The following is a 23,280-nucleotide window of genomic DNA, read 5'->3' on the forward strand; positions in this document are numbered from 1 at the left end:
GAAGCCTACATGGCATATCTAGGCCATCCCTCGCGACTTGCCTAGACAGCTAAACGACGCACAGAACCTACTCTCACGACGCGCTCTGAGTCGCCGCAAGGCGTTGCGTACGATGACCAATCGCAACGCACTTGGAGCCGCCACAAGGCGCACCTAAACCGCCGTACAAGGCATAGGTCTTGCCATCTTCACCACCGCCAACCGGGCACGATCACGCTCGCCTTGGGAGACTCCCCATTCCATGCAAACTAATGGAAGCTGCTCCCAAAGACTCGTGAACTCCGCCTCTGAGCAAGAACCTCGCTCGGCCCGAGCTAGCTGAGACTTTGCTCGAGCAAGCACCACCTGGAAGAGTCCCAGACAACGAATGAGGTCGTGTAGAATCTCCTCAAGTCGAGCTTTGCTCCTCGAGTCGAGTCATTCTCCTCGAGTCGAGCTTCACTCCTTGAGTCGAGTCATTCTCCTCGAAGTCAAGCTACGCTTCTTGACTCGAGTCATTCTCCTCGAAATCGAGCCTCGCTCCTCGAGTCGAGTCATTCTCCTCAAGTCGAGCTTCGCTCCTCGAGTCAAATCACTGTCCTCGAGTGAAGCCTTACTCCTCGAGATGAGTCATTCTCCTCGAGTCGAGCTTCACTCCTTGAGTCGAGTCATTCTCCTCGAAGTCGAGCTACGCTCCTTGAGTCGAGTCATTCTCCTCAAGTCGAGCCTCGCTACTCGAGTCGAGTCATTCTCCTCAAGTCGAGGTTCGCTCCTCGAGTCAAATCATTCTCCTCGAGTCGAGCCCCGCTCCTCGAGTCGAGTCATTCTCCTCAAGTCGAGCTTCGCTCCTCGAATCGAGTCATTATCCTCGAGTCGAGCTTCGCTCATTGAGTCGAGTCATTCTCCTCAAGTCGAGCTTTGCTCCTCGAGTCGAGTCATTCTCCTCGAGTCGAGCTTCGCTCCTTGAGTCGAGTCATTCTCCTCGAGTCAAGCCTTGCTTCTCGAGTCGAGTCATTCTTCTCGAGTCGAGCTCCGTTCCTCAAGTCGAGTCGAGCTTCGCTCCCCGAGATGAGTCATTCTCCTCGAGTCGAGCTTCGCTCCCCGAGTCGAGTCATTCTCCTCGAGTCGAGCTTCGCTCCCCGAGTCGAGTCATTCTCCTCGAGTCGAGTCTCCTCCTCGAGTCGAGTCATTCTCCTCGTATCGAGCCTTGCTCCTCGAGTCTAGTCATTCTCCTTGAGTCGAGCCTTGCTCTTCGAGTCAAGCGATTCTCCTCGAGTCGAGTTCCGCTCCTCGAGCAAACACCTGGAGCGACCTGAAGAGCAGGTCAGCCAAAGTAGAGAGCCGCGCTCGCGCCTAGGGAATAAGGGCCGATCTTCCGAATGCAGACGGGGAAGCGTCACCAGGGTGGGAATGGCGGATGCCCCGTGATACCGACTTATGCTTGATGCGTGTTCAAACTTTTAGCGTTGATCCCCGAGCAGTCGAAGCCCTCCGGTGCGGCAGAGCCTCCCACCACGTGCCACTCCGTCTTCTCGAAGCATCAGCCCGCAGCATCAACCTCCATCTCCGAGACCTCAGAATGAGCACGCCATTGCAAAGCGCAAAAGTGCAGTCGCCTTCCAAGCTGGCCGAGATGGACGCCATGATCTTCCCCCAATAGGTCACGATTACACAATCTTCGCCCTGCTAGTCACCGTCAAGTCCCATGGACTCCGGGATGATGATATCGTCAAAACAAAACTCCATCGAAGAAAGACTTGGGCGTGACTTCACCAAAAGATCAACAAGCCGCGACACGCCGGGCCGCCTCTACACAAATGCGTGCCCCGCTTGCCCACGCATGTCCCCTTTGCTCCGAGGCTAGAGCGACGGACGCAAACGCATCTGCCTCGCCCACGTCGAGCTACGTCTCCTATCCGCTTGGATCCTCATCCACGTGTCGATCACACACTCGTGTCAAGAGAGACGAAAAAGCGAGAGAGAGCACTAGGAATTGTGAGAATATTCTTTATAACCACAAAAGCTTCGTGACAGTGAAGCTCTGGGAAGTCTATTTTCCTCAAACACCCGGCGGAAACAACTAAAAGTTCACCGCCCGGGGCTTCCCGAGCAATGAACTTGGGGGGCTAATGTTGTCAGTCGCTTTCGGAAAACCCGAGACGCCAAGAAGGCACGTCGCTCAAAGGACCGATGGTCAGGCCGGAGGTCCTGAAGAGCGGCAAGTCTTCAAGCCCTCGCCCAAACTCTTGACTCCTTGAGTCGAGCCTAGCCCCTCGAGTTGAGACTTGAGTCGGCTCCCCGAGTTGAGCCTCGCTCCTCGAGTTGAGACTTCATTCATTCTCCTCGAGTCGAGCTTCGCTCCTCGAGTTGAGCCTTGAGTCAGTCTCCTCGAGTCGAGCCTTGAGTCAGTCTCCTCGAGTCGAGCTTCGCTCCTCGAGTCGAGCCACTCTCGTTGAGTAGAGACCTTTATATTTCGCGTGACAAGCATGGTATCTAAGACCCCTAAGGACCACACAAGAGTCCGACAAGACGGCCCATGCACCGCGCACCCCTCGGGGAAACCGCGCGCGCAGCACGTCGCGCCGGCCGACCAGGCACAGCAAGCAGCGCGCCACGCCAGGCAGACCGCGCGCCGCGTGCTCCATGCGCCGCGCATCCCGCGCCGCGCCCCCTGCGCCGCGCGCTGCGCGTTGTGCGCTGCGCGCGCCGTGCACCTCCAATTGACGGCGCGCGCCCCTAGTCCCACATGGACGAAAAAGGGACCTTCTAAGGCCCTCAAACACCTATAAATACCCCTCTCATTGAGGGGAAAGCCATCCCATTATTTCTCAAGGAACTTGAGACTTCTCTCTGCTTCTCTGGATGCCATCCTTGGCCTGAAGCGGATTCTCCTCGATTTCTCGTTCTCAGAGATTCTGAAGCGCTTTCCGGGGACGCCCGAGTGCCGCCTCTCTTGATCGAACGATTAATCTTGAGCCCACGAGCGCTCTAACGGTTTTCGATTGAAAATCGCCTACGCGTCTAGCACCCTAGACGCGTCCACCATTTCTGACGAGAAATCGCCTACGCGTCCGGCATTTCCAACTAGGAATCGCCTACGCGTCCGGAATCTCCGCCACAACAAGGAACTCTTGACTTAGAGCCTTCCACGTCTCCAAAAGAGAGAAAACACACATTCTCTCTCGCGCCCGCGATCTCCGAAATTCTGAGACGCCGCTGAGGACTGTTCCGCGCTTCGTCTCCTTCGTCGAGTACGCTTCTCCATTAAGGCTCCGCGCTTCAGACTGCGTTACACACGCTTGAACTACGTTCTGACCTGATCCCACACACGGGTACGTAGGCAGCCGACACCCAAGGCACGGTCACTCCTCCTCCTCACCCCCTACCTCTCCCGAGAGGCGGGTTGATCGGAGAAAACCTAGCTCGAGACTTTCAAGTTCACACTCTTGGCCCGGGTGCGATCACTTGGTCCGGCCTTGGATCGAACCGCCCGAGGCTTTCAATAGTTGTTCATTTTTGTGCGACAACACCTATTAACTACTTTTTTTTACATGTTTGGCTGGATTAAATAAGTATTTTATTAATCTGTTAATAAGTTAACTTGGCTATTTACAAGAAATTAACGAAAGGTGGGCTATATCCCAATTCACTATAACAGTGTGGCTATATAATTTAATAACCCTTATATTATATTATATATATATATATATATATATATATATATATATATATATAGTAGAGGAATCTCATTTACTAAAAAAACACTGTTCATTTTTTTTTATAAAGAAATAATAAGAGATTGGACCCTAAACAAAACTAGTGTTCATTCGTACCGATTTTTGTTTTTATCAGATAGATAAAAATGTCTCCAAAAAACTTTAAATACATCATATTCAAATTAAATATTTCTGAACATGTCTCTATATATTTTTTTTCCTCCAAACTAAAATATATTAATTATTCTATAGTAACGTGGGGGGTATACTGCTTGTATATAAATAAAAGAACATCAAAACCCACTTTTTTGTTTTTGTTTTTTTTTATGTTGATTTGACTTAGAGAAATAAAAGTATTAAAATTATTTACTATGAAATGCAATAAAAAAAAGCATTAATTATATTTTTTTCCTTTTTTTATATAATTGTTTTAGAAATAGAAAATGTGTATATAAGTAGAAAGAAATTGGAAACAGTTTAGTTATATAATAAAGAGGAAATGGCGGCAAAAGTCCATAAAGTTTCAAGAAACAACTAAGTTGGTCTCTATTCTTTTTTTTTTACGATGAAAGTCCTTCATGTTTAGTTTTCGTCATGTCGTTGATCCCCAACCTCATGTTAGCGTCAATTTTTTATAATGTTACAACAAAAACGTTAGTTTTGACTGACTTCGGGTTTTAAGTCGTAATTTAGACAAATAAAATGAAATAAAACAGAATAAAAACAAATCAAAACAAACCAAATGAAAGAGTTTTGAAAATAAAACCGCCATTTAACCTTACACCGAAAATGGAAGAACCCCAAATCGAAGAACCCGAAATTGAAGAAGGAAATGGTAAAGAGTTTGACTTTGCAGAGGAGGCATATGTTGGCCAGGAAGAGAATGATGAAGATCGACAGCCAAAGCACCCTCAACAATGGTGGTCGTCGGTGAACCAGGCATGTGAAGAAGATGAGGGTGGTCCAGGCGAAGACTCTGAAGGCATTAGGTCAGAGAGTGAGCTTGAGAGCCTCTACGACGAAGACGATGAGCAGCCGTCGAGGAGGTCGTTCAACCCGTGAGCAAACTTAGCAGAGTTCAAGTTCGACTTGGGTATGCTTTTCCCATCTGTTGAGTCTCTGAGATGTACGTTAAGAGAGGTTTTCATTAAACAACATAGGTCATTCAAGTATGTGCATAATGACCAAACCAGAGTACGGGCTAGGTGCACAGGACAAGGCTGTAATTGGACGTTATATGCTAAAGTTCATAATTCTGATAATAGGACTATGAGAATCAACACTCTTTCAGACAATCATGAGTGTGGACTAGTGTTTGATAATAAATTAGTCACCAGTAATTGGTTGTCTGTTGAGGTCCTTGAGCACTTTAGGCTCAACCTTAACATGGACTATCAGAACTTCAAAGAGCTAGCTACTGCAGCTCATTACACCAATGTCTCGTATCCAGTGTTTACTAGAGCCATGAACAACGCCAGAAATGCTCTAGAAGGTTCTGTTAGAGACCAGTATGCCATTTGGGAAGATTATTGCAAGCAAATTCTTGCAACTAATCCAGGTTCAACAGCTATACTGAAAACAGACTTAGTTGATGACAAAAGACTATTTCAAAGAGTGTACATTTGTTTGAATGCTTGCAAGGAGGGGTTTAATAGAGGTTGCAGAACCTTATTGGGATTTGATGGATGCTTTCTCAAAGGATATTACAAGGGCATGTTACTTGCTGCCGTGGGTATTGATGCTAACAACTCATGCTTCCCAGTTGCTTATGTTGTGGTAGAGAAGAAAAATACAGAGACATGGATGTGGTTCATGCTGCTTCTCAGTGAGGATCTTGGCATACAAAACTCAACTGGATTTACTGTGATTAGTGATAGGCAGAAGGGTTTGGAGAGAGTTGTTTCAGAGGTGTTTCCTGGTGCAGAAGTTAGATTCTGTGTTAGGAATTTACATGCTAACTTTAAGAAGGAACACAAGGGGTTGTTACTCAACCAAATGCTGTGGAACTGTGCTAGAGCTTCAACAGAAGAAGAATTCAAGCTCAAAATGGCTGATCTAAAAGATGAAAATGAGAAGGCCTTTGAGTGGCTTAGTCAGAAAAACCCGAAGGAGTAGAGTAGGTCTCAATTCAAAACACTTGTCAAAAGTGACATGCTGTTGAACAATCTGTGTGAGAGCTTCAACAGTGCAATACTCATGGCCAGAGACAAGCTTATAGTCACTTTGTTACTCAACCAAATGCTGTGGAACTATGCTAGAGCTTCAACAGAAGAAGAATTCAAGCTCAAAATGGCTGATCTAAAAGATGAGAATGAGAAGGCCTTTGAGTGGCTTAGTCAGAAAAACCAGAAGGAGTAGAGTAGGTCTCAATTCAAAACACTTGTCAAAAGTGACATGCTGTTGAACAATCTGTGTGAGAGCTTCAACAGTGCAATACTCATGGCCAGAGACAAGCTTATAGTCACTTTGTTAGAGAAGATTAGGTTTTGGCTAATGTGTCGGTTTGCAAAAAAGAGAGATGCAGCTCAGAAATGGAAAACACCAGTTGGTCCTAGGATCATGGAGATAATTGAGAAGCACAAGAATGTATCAAGATACTGTCAGTCCACACTTGCTGGAAATTCCAAATTCCAGGTACTTTTGATACATTGTTTTTCAATACATTGTTTTTCAAGTTATTAAGAATACATTGTTTTTCAATTGCCAGGTTAACTTTCAAGGCTCACAGTCTTTTGTTGTTAACTTGAGGCTTAAGGTTTGGACTTGTAGGGTGTTTCAATTGTCTGGCATACCATGTCCTCATGCCTTGACATGTATATGGGCATCTAGACTCAAAGACTATGACTATGTAGACAGTTGGTACAAGCGCGAGGCTCACAATACGTGTTACAGTGTGATAATTGAGCCAATGGCAAGTCTAGATAAGTGGCCAAAACCTGCTCTCAACAAAATTTTTCCACCACCAGAAATGACATTGCCTGGAAGACCTAAGAAGAAAAGGAACAAAATAGGTGATGAGCCAGCTCCTGGGTTTGGGCCATTTTCAGAGTATACAACTGAAACAAAACATTCTAGGAGGGGGCAAAAGAATCACTGCAGCAATTGTGGTGTAGAAGGGCATTCCAAGAGAACCTGTTCTAATCCAGGATCAAGTCAGGTACAATTTGAATTGACTTGTAAAATTTTATATGTAAATCTTGACAACTGGTTTGCTTGTTTCACAGGTCAAGCCAGCAAAGAAGATGGGCAGACCTAGGACTTAAAACCCTGCACCAGAGACAATCAAGAGAAGAGAGAGAAGACAGAAGCAAACTGCTCAGACACAAGTTTAGATGGATTATGTTGTTTTGGTGTGCATACCTGTTTTATTGGAATTCTGCTGAAAACAGATTATTTAGTTGTAGTATGTTGTTTTGGAATCTGTTTATTATGATGTACTATTTCAGTTACAATTCAGTAAGATTTCAGTACCAAATTAGTACCAATGCAGTGCCAACTTGAGTGTCAATTTCAGTGTCAATATCAGTTACAATTCAGTTCAATTTTTGTGTCAATATTAGTTACAATTCAGTTCAATTTTTGTGTCAATATTAGTTACAATTCAGTTCAATTTCTAGTTCAATATCAGTGTCAATTTTTGTGTCAATATCAGTTACAATTCAGTTCAATTTTTGTTTCAATATTAGTTACAATTCAGTTCAATTTTTGTGTCAATATCAGTTACAATTCAGTCCAATTTCTAGTTCAATATCAGTGCCAAATCAGTGAAATTGCAATGCCAAATCAGTGAAATTGCAGTGCCATTTCAGTACCTATTCATTACCAATTCAATACCAATTCAGTTCAATATCATTACCAATTCAATACCAATTCAATTCAATATTAGTGAAATTGCAGTTCAATATCATTACCAAATCAGTGAAATTGCAGTGCCATTTCAGTACCTATTCATTACCAATTCAGTTAAATATCTGTGAAATTGCAGTTCAATATCAGTGAAATTGCAGTGCCATTTCAGTACCTATTCATTACCATTTCAGTACCCACTCAGAGTTGCCATTCAAACCAGATACCAATTCAGAAACAATTTTAACTTGCCATTCTAAACATAACCAATTCAGATACACTTTTACAACATCTTATTCACGGGTTCTTTGACCACAACTTGAACTCTGCTACAACATTCTTTGACACTTGATGCTTCTGCTTGTTCTTTGTAGTGGCATTCTCCAACTCCAAGCAGTTAATTGTTCTCAGTAGCCCAGGAATGACTTGTTTTGACCTCTCACAAATGTCTGGGTCAACCCACCTAAAACTTGTGCATCCACCATCTGCTACATAACTCAGACCAAAAATCAAACCTAGTTTCATACCGAAATTAAACTACCAAACTAAAAACTAGGGTTTGAATCCGATAACTTACCTTTTTCTTGTAACAATCGAGGAATCTTCTACCCGGGTTTGAATCCATCCACGACGTCCTTTGCACCACCGTGACCCCACACGAGCAACGTCCATTAACTATCCGACCATGAGATATCGAGTTTTGACTCCCAGTGATTCCTCGCCTCGACGTGCGCTGTGAGTGGCTATATACCGACGACGCTGAACCTTCATCACCCATTTGAGTTCGTGATGAACTGATTACCACGATACAGATGGAATTTAGGTCTAGGATTTTCAATTTTGGATTTGGGGAAATGTTTGTCGATGGCCTCTGTTTTCTTTCATTTGGTTTGTTTTGATTTGTTTTTATTCAGTTTTATTTCATTTTATTTGTCTAAATTACGACTTAAAACCCGACGTCAGTCAAAACTAACGTTTTTGTTATGACATCGTAAAAAATTGACGCTAAAATTAGGTTGGAGATCAACGGCATGACAAAAACTAAACATGAATGACTTTCACCGTAAAAAAAAAGAATATGGACTAACTTAACTGTTTTTTAAAACTTTAGGGACTTTTGCCGTCATTTTCTCTATAATAAAAGCTCTCATCTCATGTATTGGTAAGGATGTGAATTTCAAGAAAAAAAGGCATAAACTATAGCTACAATAAATTAGGGCTTGGACGACACACTTTGAATGATAGTTCCTGAAAAACTTCCATCCTAGCATGTTTCGCTGCAACGAGCCTTAAACAGGCCGCGATGCGGGGATGCTTGTACGACACTTTTCAAGAACTGTCGTCCAAGTCATAAACCTGGAGATTAGACGATAATTTCTCAACTGTCGTCCAACCATTTGTACTTAGCCGAGGCGGAGATCACTCTCACCGCGGCGAAGAAGATCTTTGTCCGATTATTTTTTTTAAAATGTCGTACATAATTGTATTTGTATGACAGTTTTAAATTGTCGTAAAATATCAACACAAATAGAACCAGATATGTTGCGGCGCGGGAAACTTTGTACGACGGTGTAGACAATTGTCATACAGTGATAGAGATATTTGATGTTCTTCGTCGTGGCTATACGCGAACAAATCGTGGCTTGGACACGTTGTGCTGCAGTTTTCATTAATTGTCATACAAAATGAATCCTTGTACGACAGTTACAAACACTGTCATACAAGAATGATTTATTTTGCGTTTTCCGCCACAACTACAAAGATGTACACTGTAGTGTGGAGCAGTTATACGATACTTTATAATTGTCGTACAATATAGATGAAATTGTGATATTGGTGGGGTAAGCATGTTGCCAAGAACTGGTGTGAAACCAAACCTAAGGCTTGAGTCTTTGCATTTTTTTATAACCTTCCCTTTTTCTTCCTCTTCTTCGCCGCGGTTCTCTCTTCCTATTCTCATTTTTCTTCTTCGTTGTGGTTTTCATTCATTCATTCTTCTTCTTCTTCTTCTTCTTCTTCTTCTTCTTCTTCTTCTTCTTCTTCTTCTTCTTCTTCTTCTTCTTCTTCTTCTTCTTCTTCTTCTTCTTCTTCTTTACCAGCATCTTGTTACTCTTCTTCCTCATCAATTGTTTGCTTTTAAACCATATGTCGCTACCTCAAACTCATCTCCACCCGCGACCACCACAAATGTGTGTTTACATTACAATTAATTTTTTTTATACCTTATTTAGATAAATAATTAGTGTTAGGTTATATATATGATGGGTATTTTTATAGGGTTCGTTTTTTTAGGGTTTGAAATTGTGGTGAGTTTATTTTTAAATTTTTATTTTTGTATTTTTGTGAGTTAGGGAATTAAATTTGTTTTGAATTTTTGTATGTATGTACAAATGTTTGTTATAGCTGACGTATATGTAAACGAAGAAGTAGAGTGTGAATAGGAAATTTGAACCCGCACTTCTCGAAAACATATCATGCACAAAACATTATCTGGGCTTGAAAATTTCGGCCGTCTCACCAGGTACGGACAAAATCAGCTCGATCTCGCTCGGAATGTTGTATGCCTGACAAATGCAATCAAGGTCGCCAGAACAAAGTAAGGTCGGCGAGCATTAGTGAAGAAATTCACCTTGAGGGTGTTCAACCTCAAGAGCTTGGAACTTCTTCTTCAAACACAAACCATCAGCTTGGTTTCTTAGATTAAAATCGAAAAAAGAAGAGATGAAGAGAAATTTATACGAAGAACACAAAGTCATAAATTCAACCACAAAACCTTTGAATATCAGAACACTAAACCAAAGTTATCTAAATCCTCACAAATGCACAGATATTCAGAGAAAAGCAGCCACACAATTACATAACAACAATGTTTCTTGATTTACACGATTTTGAAAGAAGAGAAGCCCTCTAGCCAAAAAATAAAATTGCCGAAAAACAGAGAAGAAAGAGAGATAGTCAAGAGAGAACACGATCCAAGTTTTTGCCTTCTACGAAAATAAAATATTATATTCTCGAGTTTAGTGCGCTCCACGTGACACAGTGTATCGAGCAAGTCTGAGCTCGGGGTTTCAGTTTGTTTGGAGTCCTTGAGAACAAGCGCGATGCATTTTCTTCTAGTTTTTCCACTGCTTCATAATCAATAAACTGATAGACTCACAGTTGATGTTGGACTTCGTCCTCCATTAATACACAATGGTTGGGCCAAATTAGGCTAATTTGATCAAGGCCCATAGAGTAATCTTGAAGCCCAGATGGAAGCTCACGAAAGACATCGAGCTAGACTTGTCTAATTCCAACTCGGTGTCACAAAACACTACTTGTCCAATCTCGCATCGCACCATCTCAAATCGATATCCTGCGAGCTGACCTTGGTGAAGGTTAGCTTGCTTAATGCCACATTCCTTTAACGTCCTTCTTCAAGACCCGGAGAACGCAGACCGTTCAACAAGAAAAGCTCCTAACTTCGTCAAGACCAGGTGAAAGCTAAAAGGTGGCCCCCAAGTGAGTAGTGATGAGTATGTTTTACATGTACTAATCTATCGATCCCGAGCATGAATCTAACGAGTTCTCAAGTGTATTTGAGATTATTTTGTGTTTTTAATGTCAATTTCAGGTAAAAGGTGCTAAATCGAGACCTAGAACGTCATTGAAGCTTATTAGAAGTATTCAGAAGAAATTAGAGGTCGAAACAAAGCAAAACGGGTAACTTTTGAGCAAAGTCAACGAAGATTGGAGTTGGTCAATGCTTCGGTGCACAGTGCTAGCTCTCACTGCGTCGCGATGAAGATACCGAGACAGGCCGCGCTCAAAACAACCCATCAGCGCGTCGCAAAGAAAGCAATTTCTAAAAATTTATGCCCTGACGGCCGCACTATTGTAAAAAATTCCTAAGCGCGCCGTGCAGATGACAATTTCAACAATTTTTGTTACCCGCTTTTTGACGTCTTTGAGCCTTTGGATCCAATCCAAAGGCCCATATTGCTCTGAAAAACATCCCTTGACCTATATATTCGACTTTATAACGTCAAAAACATATATTTCCCTTTATTTTAGTTTTTTGTTAGAATGTTTGGTTGTTTTGAGAGCTTTTGAAGGAGTAAAAAGTGTTATTCGACGGAATTGACAATCCAAGGAGATCTTCTTCTCCGAATTCAATCATTCTTCTTTCTTCCTCCCTTTTATTTATTTTGTTGCTTTAGAATATTGTTGAACATCGTGGTTTATTTAATATGAATTTGTTTTTGGTTTTGATTATTATATTATGCTTAGCTTTGCTTATGAATTCTTTTAGCGGCTAGATTTTTATGTGGCTACGGTGTAGCCCGAGCCGATGTTAACGCGTTGATAGTTCTCTAATATTTGTATATTGCTCGTTCCAATTTATGTTTGTTTGATTATTAGCCATGCTTGATATTAGTTCATTGACTAGCTGACTTTGAATTATTGTTTAAGATTGTTTGCTACACGAGAGAGTATTATTGTGCTTTTGCTATAATCATCATGATCGACCTAGGTTAGTAGAAAACTCTAGGTGAGAGTGCAATCGTTTGATTTCTTGTTCTTCGAGCGTGTGATTGTTTTAATAGGATTATAGACCGAGAGGATAATAATCCGTCAATTGTATAGGTTTGCTAGAATACTCAAGAGATGCTAGTGAATAAGTTAGAAATAGTGAGATTGGTAACACAAGAACGAGGCAACAATAGACAAAATAGGGATAGTAAATGTTGTCGGTTCATGGTAAAATCGTGGCCCTCCTTTTCTTATTATTTAAACTCGTTTGATTTACTGTCTCTTGTCTTTTATCTATTTTTAGTTTAATCGTAGCCTCTTCTCGTCATACCTTGGAATCAATTCGGATTCAAGTTAGAGTAAATCGCTAATTATTGCTAGTCCTCGTGGGTTCGACAACCTTGCTTACAAATCTATATTACTTGGGCGACACATGCACTTGCACGTGTGAATTTCTCGCAACAAGTAACAAGGACCGATTTTGAGTCATTACGTGGCCCTGAAGATTCGGAGCTCACCCATCGCCTCATACAACTATGAATACAAAATCTAGGAGCATATTTTCGCACGTGACAATACTCTCGAGCTCGCCCGATCTTGCTATTTACAGTTTATTCATCATTTCAATTTGTTCGTCACTGTTTCGCTATATCAATTCAATAAAAAGCCCAGATTCATCTTTCATTTATTTAATTTACATTGTTTCGTTTATTTCATCAGTTCCCAATTTGGGAATTTGATTAAATCTCTTACGAAATTATGAGGCTCATCTATATGAATTCAAATCGACCATTTTCTTCACGAATTAGTCGAAACTGCTTTGAGGTGATTTTTTACGTCAATAATCGTGTTCATGAAAGCTATGTTCTATCTCGATAACTCAGTACATATCATGTTGCAATTTAATTTCAGAGAAAGATGGATAGATGAAATGAGAGAAAAAAAAAGTGATAAAAAAGAAAGAGATTCTCTCCATGAGAGATCCTACCAATTAGAGATTTAAATTAGATTTTTTTTTTCAAATAAAAAAATATAAATAATTGATTAAATAAGGATAATGAAAGTATAAAAAAAAATGCCATATCAACCATTTAGCTATTTATTTAATATTTTATAAATTATGATTATATTGAAATTTTGACGATATATTGCTTATATTTGATCATACGAAAAGATAAATTCATTCATAATAATCGATGGTTTATGCCATTTTGGTAAATTAGGTGAAACTTTTTGTGACAAAACAAAAAACATTAATTATCCATATTTTTAAAAGATAAACTTTTATGACTCTTTGATGTTTTTTTAATAATAATATTCCACATTTACATAAATTTATAATAAAAAAAACTATTAATTTAAAAATAAACTCAGAATTAATCATAAACATCAACTACTAAAAATATGTGAGAATCTGATCCAAATATTGAGTGTGTAGTCGAGAATAAAAATAAAATAAAATATATAGAAAGTGAAGTAAAACTGTAAAAGGCAAAAGGATATGTCGTCGCATAGGCAAGCAATGGTACCGTGACCACAATAGGCGAAGTGTACACGCTCACACACGAGATTCTCTCTATTCATATTGGGTAGGGACACATTCTTTTATTAATAATAGTTCGTCTTCTTCTTCGTGCCATCTTTCCTTCAACAAAATCTCTGCTCAAAAAAAAAAAAAAAAAAACACTACTCCGAACGAAAATGTCGTGGCAAGCGTATGTGGACGATCACTTGATGTGCGAGATCGATGGCAACTATCTCTCCGCCGCCGCCATCATCGGCCACGACGGTGCTGTCTGGGCTCAGAGCGAAAAGTTTCCCCAGGTTTCCCTCAAACCCCACTCACCACTCCTCTCGTCGCTTTTTTTTTCGATTTCTCTTTTCTGTATTGGATCTCTGCGATTTTTCCGATCTCGATTCCTTTGATCATTTTTGCTTTGCCGAATCTGCGATCGTTAGAAACCATTTTTATTTTCTTCTTGCCGACTGTTGATGATATCTGCTCTACCGTAATTCGAGGCTTATTAAATTTAAAAGAAGAATTTGCTGTGGATTTCGACTATTATCTGTATGCCTTGCTTTCTTTAAAGCGTTATGAATTGGGTGGTTTGTGGTGATTGATATCGCAGTTCAAGCCTGAGGAAATTGAAGGGATAATGAAAGATTTCGAGGAGTCGGGATATCTTGCTCCGACTGGGCTATTCATTGGTGGGACCAAGTATATGGTCATTCAAGGCGAACCTGGTGCTGTTATCAGAGGAAAGAAGGTTAGGCTTTGGATTTGATTTTTAATTATTCTTTTGGTAGTTATCGAAATTTGCTAGTTTAGAATCTCCATGTAGCATCTTGTTGCTAATCGCAATCCGATTATTTTCTCATCTTAGGATATCCGGCGATCGCTAGGTTAGTCTGAATAGATTAGGCATGTCGTTACTCGAAACCGTAAATAATAGAAATATACATGAAATGGAAATCAGGAGTGCTCGAGTTTGATTTCCCAAGATTGATCATTGGCATGATTAATATTTCCTTGTGCTTCTAATTCGTCGACTCCGTTATCTTGTTTTGAATGGAAATGTTGAGGGACTAAGGTTCAGGTCTCAAATAATAACAGCACTTTGAACTTCTAGCTACTAATATTATTCACGTATATACTTGCGATCATAGATTCATGGAAACAATAGTTATCGGGTTTAGGTAGTTGTAGAATGCGAGGTCAGAAAGCTTTTTTTATTTCTCTCTTTATTCAATCATACTATTGTAAAATCGGTCTCGCATCTTAGTGCATTTTAGGGGTTAGAAAAAAAAAGTACCTTTTTATGGGAAGCAATAGAATTAAGGTAACACATAATCTTGTTCTTGCCGATTTTGGAAAATCCTCGAATACGTATCATGCTCTTAACTCTTTATTACTTTTGGGTTTATACAAGATAGAAGATGATGCGAGTTTAAGAACCGTCGAATCATGCTATCCGTTGCTCACATCAAGTTCCATGCACTAACCCTAGTTTTGCGTAATTAGGGCTCTGGTGGTGTTACCATCAAGAAGACTAATCAGGCTTTGATCATTGGAGTATATGATGAGCCTATGACTCCCGGGCAGTGCAACGTGATTGTGGAGAGGCTTGGAGATTACCTCTATGAGCAGGGTCTGTAATTATATCATTTCTTTGGGTAAGTCGTACAAATCGTTTCAATATTGTTTTGGACTCCTATTTTTCCCGATTTACGGGAGAAATATGTATTTTTTTTTCCTTCGCCAATCCATATTCCATGCTACTAAGATGATGATAAAGTATTGATTCATAATCACTAACATGTATACCGTTCATATACAATCCTTTCAGACTATGAACAATGAATGACGTAGTAACATGTTGCAGATTTGGCAATATAGTATATTCAAAATGGTTGTGGAGAGCTTGGTGTTGAAAAGACGTCATGGCTGCCTTGGAAAAGTCACAGTCAAAGTCGGTGTATGTTTTGAGTTTACAATTGTTTCCTTCTCTTTCCCTCATCCATAAAATAATATATTATCTCTGGAATTTATGTGCTTAAAAATGCGTGGTCTTGAAGTTTGTCTTCTGCAATATTTTAGTGGGTGAAAGATGAAATAACATATGATGTTTGCTCTGATTTGGTTAAGAATATGCATGTTTTTTTGAAACCTCACGATGCCTGTTTTGGCTGTGAATGCGGTCTCTGTTTTTTTTTTTCTTTTAAAAAAAATAATTCTTCCTTGGCCTGCACTTAAAAACCTGTAACACTGGTATGAAACTAAAGCTGGCAACGGTATTGCAGTCTTCATTCAATCCTCGCAGGAAAACGTTATTGAAGACTGTTGTATAACAATCCCTATAAAGAGGTAATGAAGATTGTAAATCCACTAATTGCATCACTAGAATCTAATCCAACCATCAACCGTTTGTAACCAATGCTCATTGCGAGAACAATTAACGTCAGAGAAATGTGATGGAACCAGCTCCGGACAATGATATTATGGTTCACAATCCTTGAGATGATCTTTGTGGCATTAAGGGATTTGTTGCGGACTCAAATCCTTGTAGAGTGGTGGTCCCATGTGGAGTGGTGACCAGTCTCGATGCGATGCCGAGCTTCTAGTTAGTTTGTGGACAGAGTGTGTCATCCTCTTCATCATTCATGTTTAAGAGATAGGAATTTATAGATAATTCTTGCCCGAGTGAGTGGAATCTTTAGTTATGTAGGAATTTATCTCCGTTTAAGAGATAGGGATGCTTCAGTGTTACGTCTTCAGTATCTATGATTAATTAAGAAAATTAAAGAGTTTTCAATTATGAAATTAAGGTTTTTAATTATGCAGTTAGGTTTTAAAATTATGCATTTTTTAGATTAATTAATTAGGGTTTATTTATGTAACTAAGTTTATGGTTTTGGGTTCAGCCCGTTCCGCTGTAATCCTTTGTCTATTTAAGAGACCCTAAATTAATGAGAAAGGCAGTCAATAATTAACCACCAAAAGTTTAGTCTCTCTCGAAAGAGAGGAGACTAAGCTCGGTAAAAGATGGGCAAAGCTCCCATTTCGAGATCGAATCCCAGGTCATAACAATTTTGGTGTCATAGCCGAACCTCAAGATGGAGGCAACAATGGAGAAATTTATAGTGGATGAAGAAGTTCATGGAAGCCTAAACTCAGCGAGCCAAAGTCCAAGCAACTGCCATGGCCGCATTGAAGAAAGAAATCCGAACACTCCATGTGAACCTAGATAACAAGTTCGCCGCCGTGGCACCAGAGACAGAGAAGCTCGCTTGCGTGGGAGCATAGGCGTCACAAGTGGGCAAAGAGATCGCGAGCCCAGATCACGAATTGCAACAAAATTGCGAGCCAAACAGCAACTTCAACCACGACCACGACTTCAGTGACGAACGACGGGGCTCTATCAGGTAGGACGATGACACAGATCCTTGCGGCAAGAATTAAATTTTGGCCAACAAGGGGAAGCACCATTTCGGCTTAGTTATTTTGATTTTCTATTTCGTTGTATTTTGTTCATTAGTAGCATTTTATTATGAATGGTTTTATTTGATGCCAAAAAAAAAAAAAAATCTAAATAGATGCACTCATTGATATTTATTCATACTCGTGTTGGTTACCATTTCTATTGATTGAGAAGGCATCAATGTCCTAGTATAGAATCAGGAGTGAGTGACTATGGAGAGGCAATAATTATCTTCTTGTGTGCCATGAGATATTTTGTTTGTATAAAAAAGAAATAGATTTTTGTTGAATATTAAATAGGTATTCATTACCTTCAGTGATGGTATTTATATTAACTTAAGAATTCTTAAATTACAAAACATGTAACAACGCGTCCCTCGTAATATAAAATCTCGATATTTTTTCTTTAATATCATGATTTGTGCCACGGTAGTCTTTCTGTGTATTTTGAGCTCAGTTCTTCATTTAAATGAGCACACTTTTGTCACGTGGTAGACAAATTAAGTGAATTTTCATAATTACCCATATTTCAAAATAAAACAATATATGGTGGATTTTTAACATTTTTTTTTACACACAGACAAACACTAACTATTTTAAGATAATTAAACAAAAAAGGAAGAAAAAAAATCATCACTTCATATCCAAAGAGAAACATGATAAACGCCACATCATACGGCCTTCAATCACAAAACATACACTATGTAGCAATTATCTAAAGAACTCTATACATACTCATTTGAAAGTCTAAATTACCTTTTGTGGGTACCAGAATACAACCCTTTAATTTGGGCCTTTCCCGGGAAGCCCGATTAGATTTTTTGGGCCTTGATTGATTAGTAAGATTTAACCAGGCCCAACCCGCTCAGATCTAGATCACATGGACAGAACCAGCCCTCAACGTTCACCCCGCCAGCTCGGAAGAAGCGGTCTTCAAGCTGACCACCTCGTGAGTCCGGAAGAGGCGGTCTCCATACTGAACCTTCGTGAGAACAGTTCAAACCACTCCGCACGTAGCATCGCAAAATGCTCCAGACCGACCACGTGTCCGCCAGATCAACGGCAAAGGAGTAATGATCTCACCTATAAATAAAGGACGAAGCAGATTTCGCAGGGGCGTGATTTATTATTTTTATTAGATATCGTTATTTCTGTATTCCCAAAAAATTCTGCTGCTTTGTACTCGATCGTGATCAATAAAAAAGAAGTTATTTTTTGTCTATTTTCTGCTATTGTTTTCGCCACTCATCGCAATTCCTTTGAAATTCAATTCTAGCTACGACGAATTCTTGAGATCCACATCATATAAATAAAACGATATATTAAATATACTATATATAGTTTCGTAATTGTTGAGGAAGATTTCTACATCAACAATTTGGCGCCGTCTGTGGGAAAATTCGAAATCGAGAATTCTAACCTCGAAGAATTGAGTTAAGCTCAAGTCGCGAAGTATGGCTAACGAAAATGAACAGAATGAGATGAGTCGAGAGGTTACCTCCGAGATCAAATCTCTTCTGGAAACTCTGGTCGCTAGGTCGACCGAGAATAGAGAGTTCCAGCAATCTACCCGAACTGCATTGGAATCACTAGCTACCGAACAGGCCACGCTTAGAGCCGCGTACGCAGCTGATAAGGCTGCAGCTGAAATCACGAGCTCATCAGTTCGTCCTGCCGGCCTGGAGGTAGGAGATCGAGCTCTCCTGACGGTGACTAGTTTGGATTTCTCTAGGATCCCGGTCACCCCGTCGGGGAGAGGATCTTCCTACCCAGTGTTTCAACCAGGGATGTATTCACATCCCAGGATGATCACCCCGACCTAATTCCTCCTCCCCCAGGGGGGTCGCTACCTTAGCCCGCACCTCGTCCACTTGGTGCTGATGAAAGGGTAGTCCCATCAGCCCGACTTTCCGCACCAATTGATACGCCTACAAACGCAGACAAAGCTCCAGCGCAAAATCAGCCCGTCACTAGTAACGCCGATGCTGCCACTTTTGTGATCCCAGAAGAATCCGAGCTCGTGAACACCAGGCCCGAGGTAACCGAAATGGAGCTGTTTCGCAAAATGGTAGATGACAGATTCCGCGCTGTTCACTCCAAGATGCACTCTGCCACCAGCTCGGCTCCCGAAATTGATCGTCTAGTGGCTGAAACGGGACGAACCCCCTTTTCAAAAGACATTAGTAGGATCAAGATTGGAGATGCTGGAAAGGTCTGAATCCCGAAATACTCTGGTACGACCAACCCTAAGTCTCACATGACAGCTTTCCGAATTGTCATGGGTCGAGCTCATCTTTATGAACACGAACTCGAGGCAGGGTATTGTCAATTATTCGCTGAGAACCTAACCGGGGCCGCCCTGGATTGGTTCTCCAGGCTTGAGGAAGGTTCGATCGGTAGTTTTCAGAAACTATTTACCGAATTCCTTAAGCATTACTCTATGCTCGTCGAAGACGAGGCCACCATGGCTGACCTATGGAACACCCAGCAGACTAGCTCTGAGAGCCTCAAAGGTTACATGACTCGCTTCAAAAGCATCATGGAAAAAATTCCGAACATCGATAACGATTCAGCTTTGACCGCCCTGAAAAAATGGACTATGGCACGATTCTCGTTTCCGAGAAGAAATGATAGTCAACAGGCCACCTACCATTGAAGATGCGATTCACCGCGCATCAAATTTCGCAAGAGCCGAGGAAGAAAGGAGTTTCCTGGCTAAGAAGCATGGTATCAAGAAAAGTCCACAGGGAAATCTAATCCCCGGGAACTCGCATTCTCAGGGAATATGACCCAACAGGAAAGGGAATGCGATCCCAAGAAAAGCGGAGGCCCCGCCAGGCTTCGCGTTTAATGTGAATGATGGAAATCGCGGCGAGGGCACTAGTAAGAAATGGAATAGAGACCCGAATGCTTATTGTGAATTCCACAAAAGCAATGGCCATAGTACGCTCAATTGTGAAACAATGAGAAAAGTCTTGGCAGAAAAATTCACTAAAGGGGAGCTGAAAGGAATTGACTTGGGACCCCCTCCTAAGAAAAAGACTTTCAACTCGCAACCCTGAGGAAACCCTTCTCCCGATAAAAGGGGAATAAGTGATGAACAGGATACTTAGCCCGATTCACAAACGAAACCTAGAATCGACTGTATTATTGGAGGTTCAAAGTTCTGTAGGGAATCAATCAATTCCATAAAGGCTTATCAGCGTCAGCTGAAGAACACCCATATTAGTCTTAAACCAGAAGGTGGTGACGAAGTGATAATCTCTTTCAAGGAAAGTGAGGCAAGGGGGCTGGTCGCACCACATGACGATGCTCTGGTTGTCGAACTAGATGTATCAAACTGCATTGTGTCCCGGATCCTGATTGATGGAGGAAGCTCAGTGGACGCGATCTTCAGAAGTACTCTGAATAGGATGAACATTGACGAAACCGACATCGAATGGGAACCAACCGAGCTGACCGGTTTTAACGGCCTGGTAACACCCTCCATGGGAGTGATCAAACTCCCCGTTAGAGCAGCCGAAGTTAATAAGCTCGTCGAGTTCGTGGTTCTCGACTGTCCGTCTCCATTCAATATAATACTTGGGAGACCATGGATTCACGATATGAAAGCCGTCCCGTCCACATATCACCAATGTGTCCATTTCCCTACTCCAAAAAGAGTCGTGGAAATCCGTGGAAGCCAAGAAACGTCGCGAATGTGTTACATGAGCAACCACAAAATAAAGACGGATTTGTTGAACGGTACCCCATAGAAATTAATGACTATCGGAACCACTAGTTACACTCTGCAAGACACAAATGGAGGAGAGGAACGTTTGGAAGAACAAGACTCCCCTCGTCCGAAGCTAACAACCCAGGTGCAGCTCGATGGATCCAACCCAGACCACCGCGTTGGGATCGGATCCGAGCTCAAAGGAAAAACAAGAAGGGATATAATAACCTTCTTAAAAAGAAACAAAGATACATTCGCATGGTCCACTGAAGACATGCCAGGCATAAGCGTCGACGTTGTGTCTCACCAACTCAACGTTGACCCCAGCTTCAAACCCATCAAACAAAAACGTCGTAAACTCGGCCCCGACAGGGCCAAGGTGATCAACGACGAGGTGGAATGACTACTGAAAGCTGGGTCAATTCGGGAGGTAAAATACCCTGACTGGTTAGCTAATACCGTAGTGGTAAAGAAAAAAAACGGTAAATGGCGAGTGTGCATCGACTTCACTGACCTCAATAAAGCTTGTCCCAAGGACAGCTTCCCTTTACCATACATCGATCAGCTAGTCGAAGCCACAGCTGGGCACAAAATACTCTCCTTCATGGATGCGTTCTCAGGATATAACCAAATCCTTATGCATCCAGACGATCAAGAGAAAACGGCATTCATTACAGACAGATGGACTTATTGCTACAAAGTAATGCCCTTCGGCCTAAAAAATGCCGGGGCTACGTATCAACGACTCGTAAACGAAATGTTCTCTGAGAAAATTGGTAAGAGCATGGAGGTATACATCGATGATATGTTAGTTAAATCACTCCGAGAAGATGATCACGTTGAGCATTTGGAAGAATGTTTTGAGGTATTAAATAAATATCAAATGAAATTGAACCCCGAAAAATGCTCGTTTGGAGTGTCTTCTGGAAAATTCCTGGGATACTTGGTCACGCAACGAGGAATCGAGGCAAATCCTGACCAAATCCACGCATTGCGGGAAATGCCATCTCCCCGAAGTAAGAGAGAGGTGCAAAGGCTCACGGGCCGTATCGCTGCCCTTAACCGCTTTATTTCTCGATCGACGAATAAATGTTTACCCTTTTATCAACTCTTGAAATCAAACAAGGAGTCGAAATGGAACGATGAATGCGAGAAAGCATTCCGTGAGCTGAAAGAATACCTGGCCAAGCCCCCGATCCTCGCAATGCCCGTAATTGGAGAACCACTCTATCTCTACGTGGCCGTGTCACACGCTGCCGTAAGTGGCGTTCTGGTTCGAGAGGATCGAGGAGATCAAAATCCAGTATTTTACATTAGCAAATCTCTTGTCGACGCCGAAACAAGATACCCTGCTATGGAAAAGCTCGCACTGGCTGTCATTAGTTCAGCTAGGAAATTAAGGCCATATTTCCAGTCACATACGATTGTCGTAATGACAACCCAGCCGCTGCGAACATTCCTCCACAGTCCAAATCAATCCGGAAGATTGACTAAATGGGCAGTGGAGTTAAGTGAATACGACATCAAATTTCAAGCAAGGACATGTGCGAAATCACAAGTTCTTGCCGATTTCCTTGTGGAATTGCCAAGAGATGTGACCAAGACAAACCCCAACGATGGTGTTTGGACTTTAAACGTAGATGGCGCCTCATCAAAACAAGGTTCTGGCGTGGGGATACACTTGGTATCACCCCATGGCGAGGTAATTGAACAATCATTCCAACTCGACTTCATCGCATCAAACAATGAAGGTGAATACGAGGCTCTGATCGCAGGTATGCAACTAGCTAAAGCCTACAGGGCAAAAAGAGTAAGTGCGTATTGCGACTCTCAGCTCGTCGCTAACCAGTTTAGTGGAGAATTCGAAACGAGAGATGAACGAATGGAAGCTTACGTGAAGGTAGTATGGGATCTTACAAAGAACTTCGAAACCTTCGAGCTCACAAGAATCCCGAGAGGAGATAATACGTCCGCCGACGCTCTAGCAGCTCTGGCCTCAACGTCGGACCCCGGACTCACTAGAATCATCCCGGTCGAATCAATCAAACACAATAATGACAATAGAGGTGGAGGATTGGAGAGATGACATCCTGAAATACATCAAAGAGGGAAATGCACCTGACGACAAGTCAAAAAGGCAAAAATTAAAACAAATTTGCGCTAGGTTTTGCATCATCAACAATGTTCTTTTCAAAATGAGCTTCACTGGTCCATATCTTAGATGTATTTCCAAGAGCGAATCAGCCCGCATTATCTTCGAGATCCAAGAAGGGGATTGTGGGAGCCACGCCGGGGGAAGAGCCTTAGCCATAAAGATTAAAAGGCAAGGATACTACTGGCCAACAATGGTAGAGGATTGCGAAAAGCATTCCCGACGTTGTGATAGGTGCCAAAGATATGCCCCGAACATAAAGCATCCCGCTGAGGTGTTGTCTTCGATCTCATCCCCATACCCATTCATGAAATGGTCAATGGACATCGTCGGACTAATGCCTACCGCCCCCGGGGGATTAAAGTTTTTATTAGTCATCACC

At 41.7% G+C, this 23,280-nt stretch overlaps 4 protein-coding genes across 5 annotated transcripts; all 4 read left to right on the forward strand.

Moving 5' to 3' along the window:
- The first annotated feature begins 4,964 nt into the window (after positions 1 to 4,964).
- Positions 4,965 to 5,810, forward strand: LOC149389415 (uncharacterized). Its single transcript, XM_089622618.1, has one exon. The coding sequence runs from the start codon at positions 4,965 to 4,967 to the stop codon at positions 5,808 to 5,810; it is 846 nt and encodes a 281-aa protein (XP_089478744.1).
- Positions 5,811 to 6,089: 279 nt separating this feature from the next.
- On the forward strand, positions 6,090 to 6,958 carry LOC149389416 (uncharacterized). Its single transcript, XM_089622620.1, has 3 exons — positions 6,090 to 6,329; positions 6,403 to 6,852; positions 6,920 to 6,958. Exons 1-3 carry the CDS (start codon positions 6,090 to 6,092, stop codon positions 6,956 to 6,958), a joined length of 729 nt encoding a protein of 242 aa, XP_089478746.1.
- Positions 6,959 to 13,671: 6,713 nt separating this feature from the next.
- Positions 13,672 to 15,720, forward strand: LOC149389417 (profilin-3). Of its 2 annotated transcripts, none has more exons than XM_089622818.1 (4): positions 13,672 to 13,877; positions 14,183 to 14,320; positions 15,076 to 15,227; positions 15,401 to 15,720. In XM_089622818.1, exons 1-3 carry the CDS (start codon positions 13,755 to 13,757, stop codon positions 15,208 to 15,210), a joined length of 396 nt encoding a protein of 131 aa, XP_089478944.1. In that variant the 5' UTR covers positions 13,672 to 13,754; the 3' UTR covers positions 15,211 to 15,227; positions 15,401 to 15,720. The 2 variants fall into 2 exon arrangements, with proteins under 2 accessions (XP_089478944.1, XP_089478943.1); XM_089622817.1 differs by having other exon boundaries at positions 13,677 to 13,877; positions 15,437 to 15,720.
- A 4,170-nt stretch (positions 15,721 to 19,890) lies between these two features.
- Positions 19,891 to 20,786, forward strand: LOC149389418 (uncharacterized). The gene is made up of 2 exons (XM_089622621.1): positions 19,891 to 19,974; positions 20,235 to 20,786. Exons 1-2 carry the CDS (start codon positions 19,891 to 19,893, stop codon positions 20,784 to 20,786), a joined length of 636 nt encoding a protein of 211 aa, XP_089478747.1.
- Positions 20,787 to 23,280: the final 2,494 nt, after the last annotated feature.

This window comes from Urtica dioica, chromosome 8, assembly GCF_054948205.1.
Source record: "Urtica dioica subsp. dioica isolate 48M chromosome 8, U.dioica_male_clone48M_v1_H2, whole genome shotgun sequence".
Taxonomy (NCBI): domain Eukaryota; kingdom Viridiplantae; phylum Streptophyta; class Magnoliopsida; order Rosales; family Urticaceae; genus Urtica; species Urtica dioica.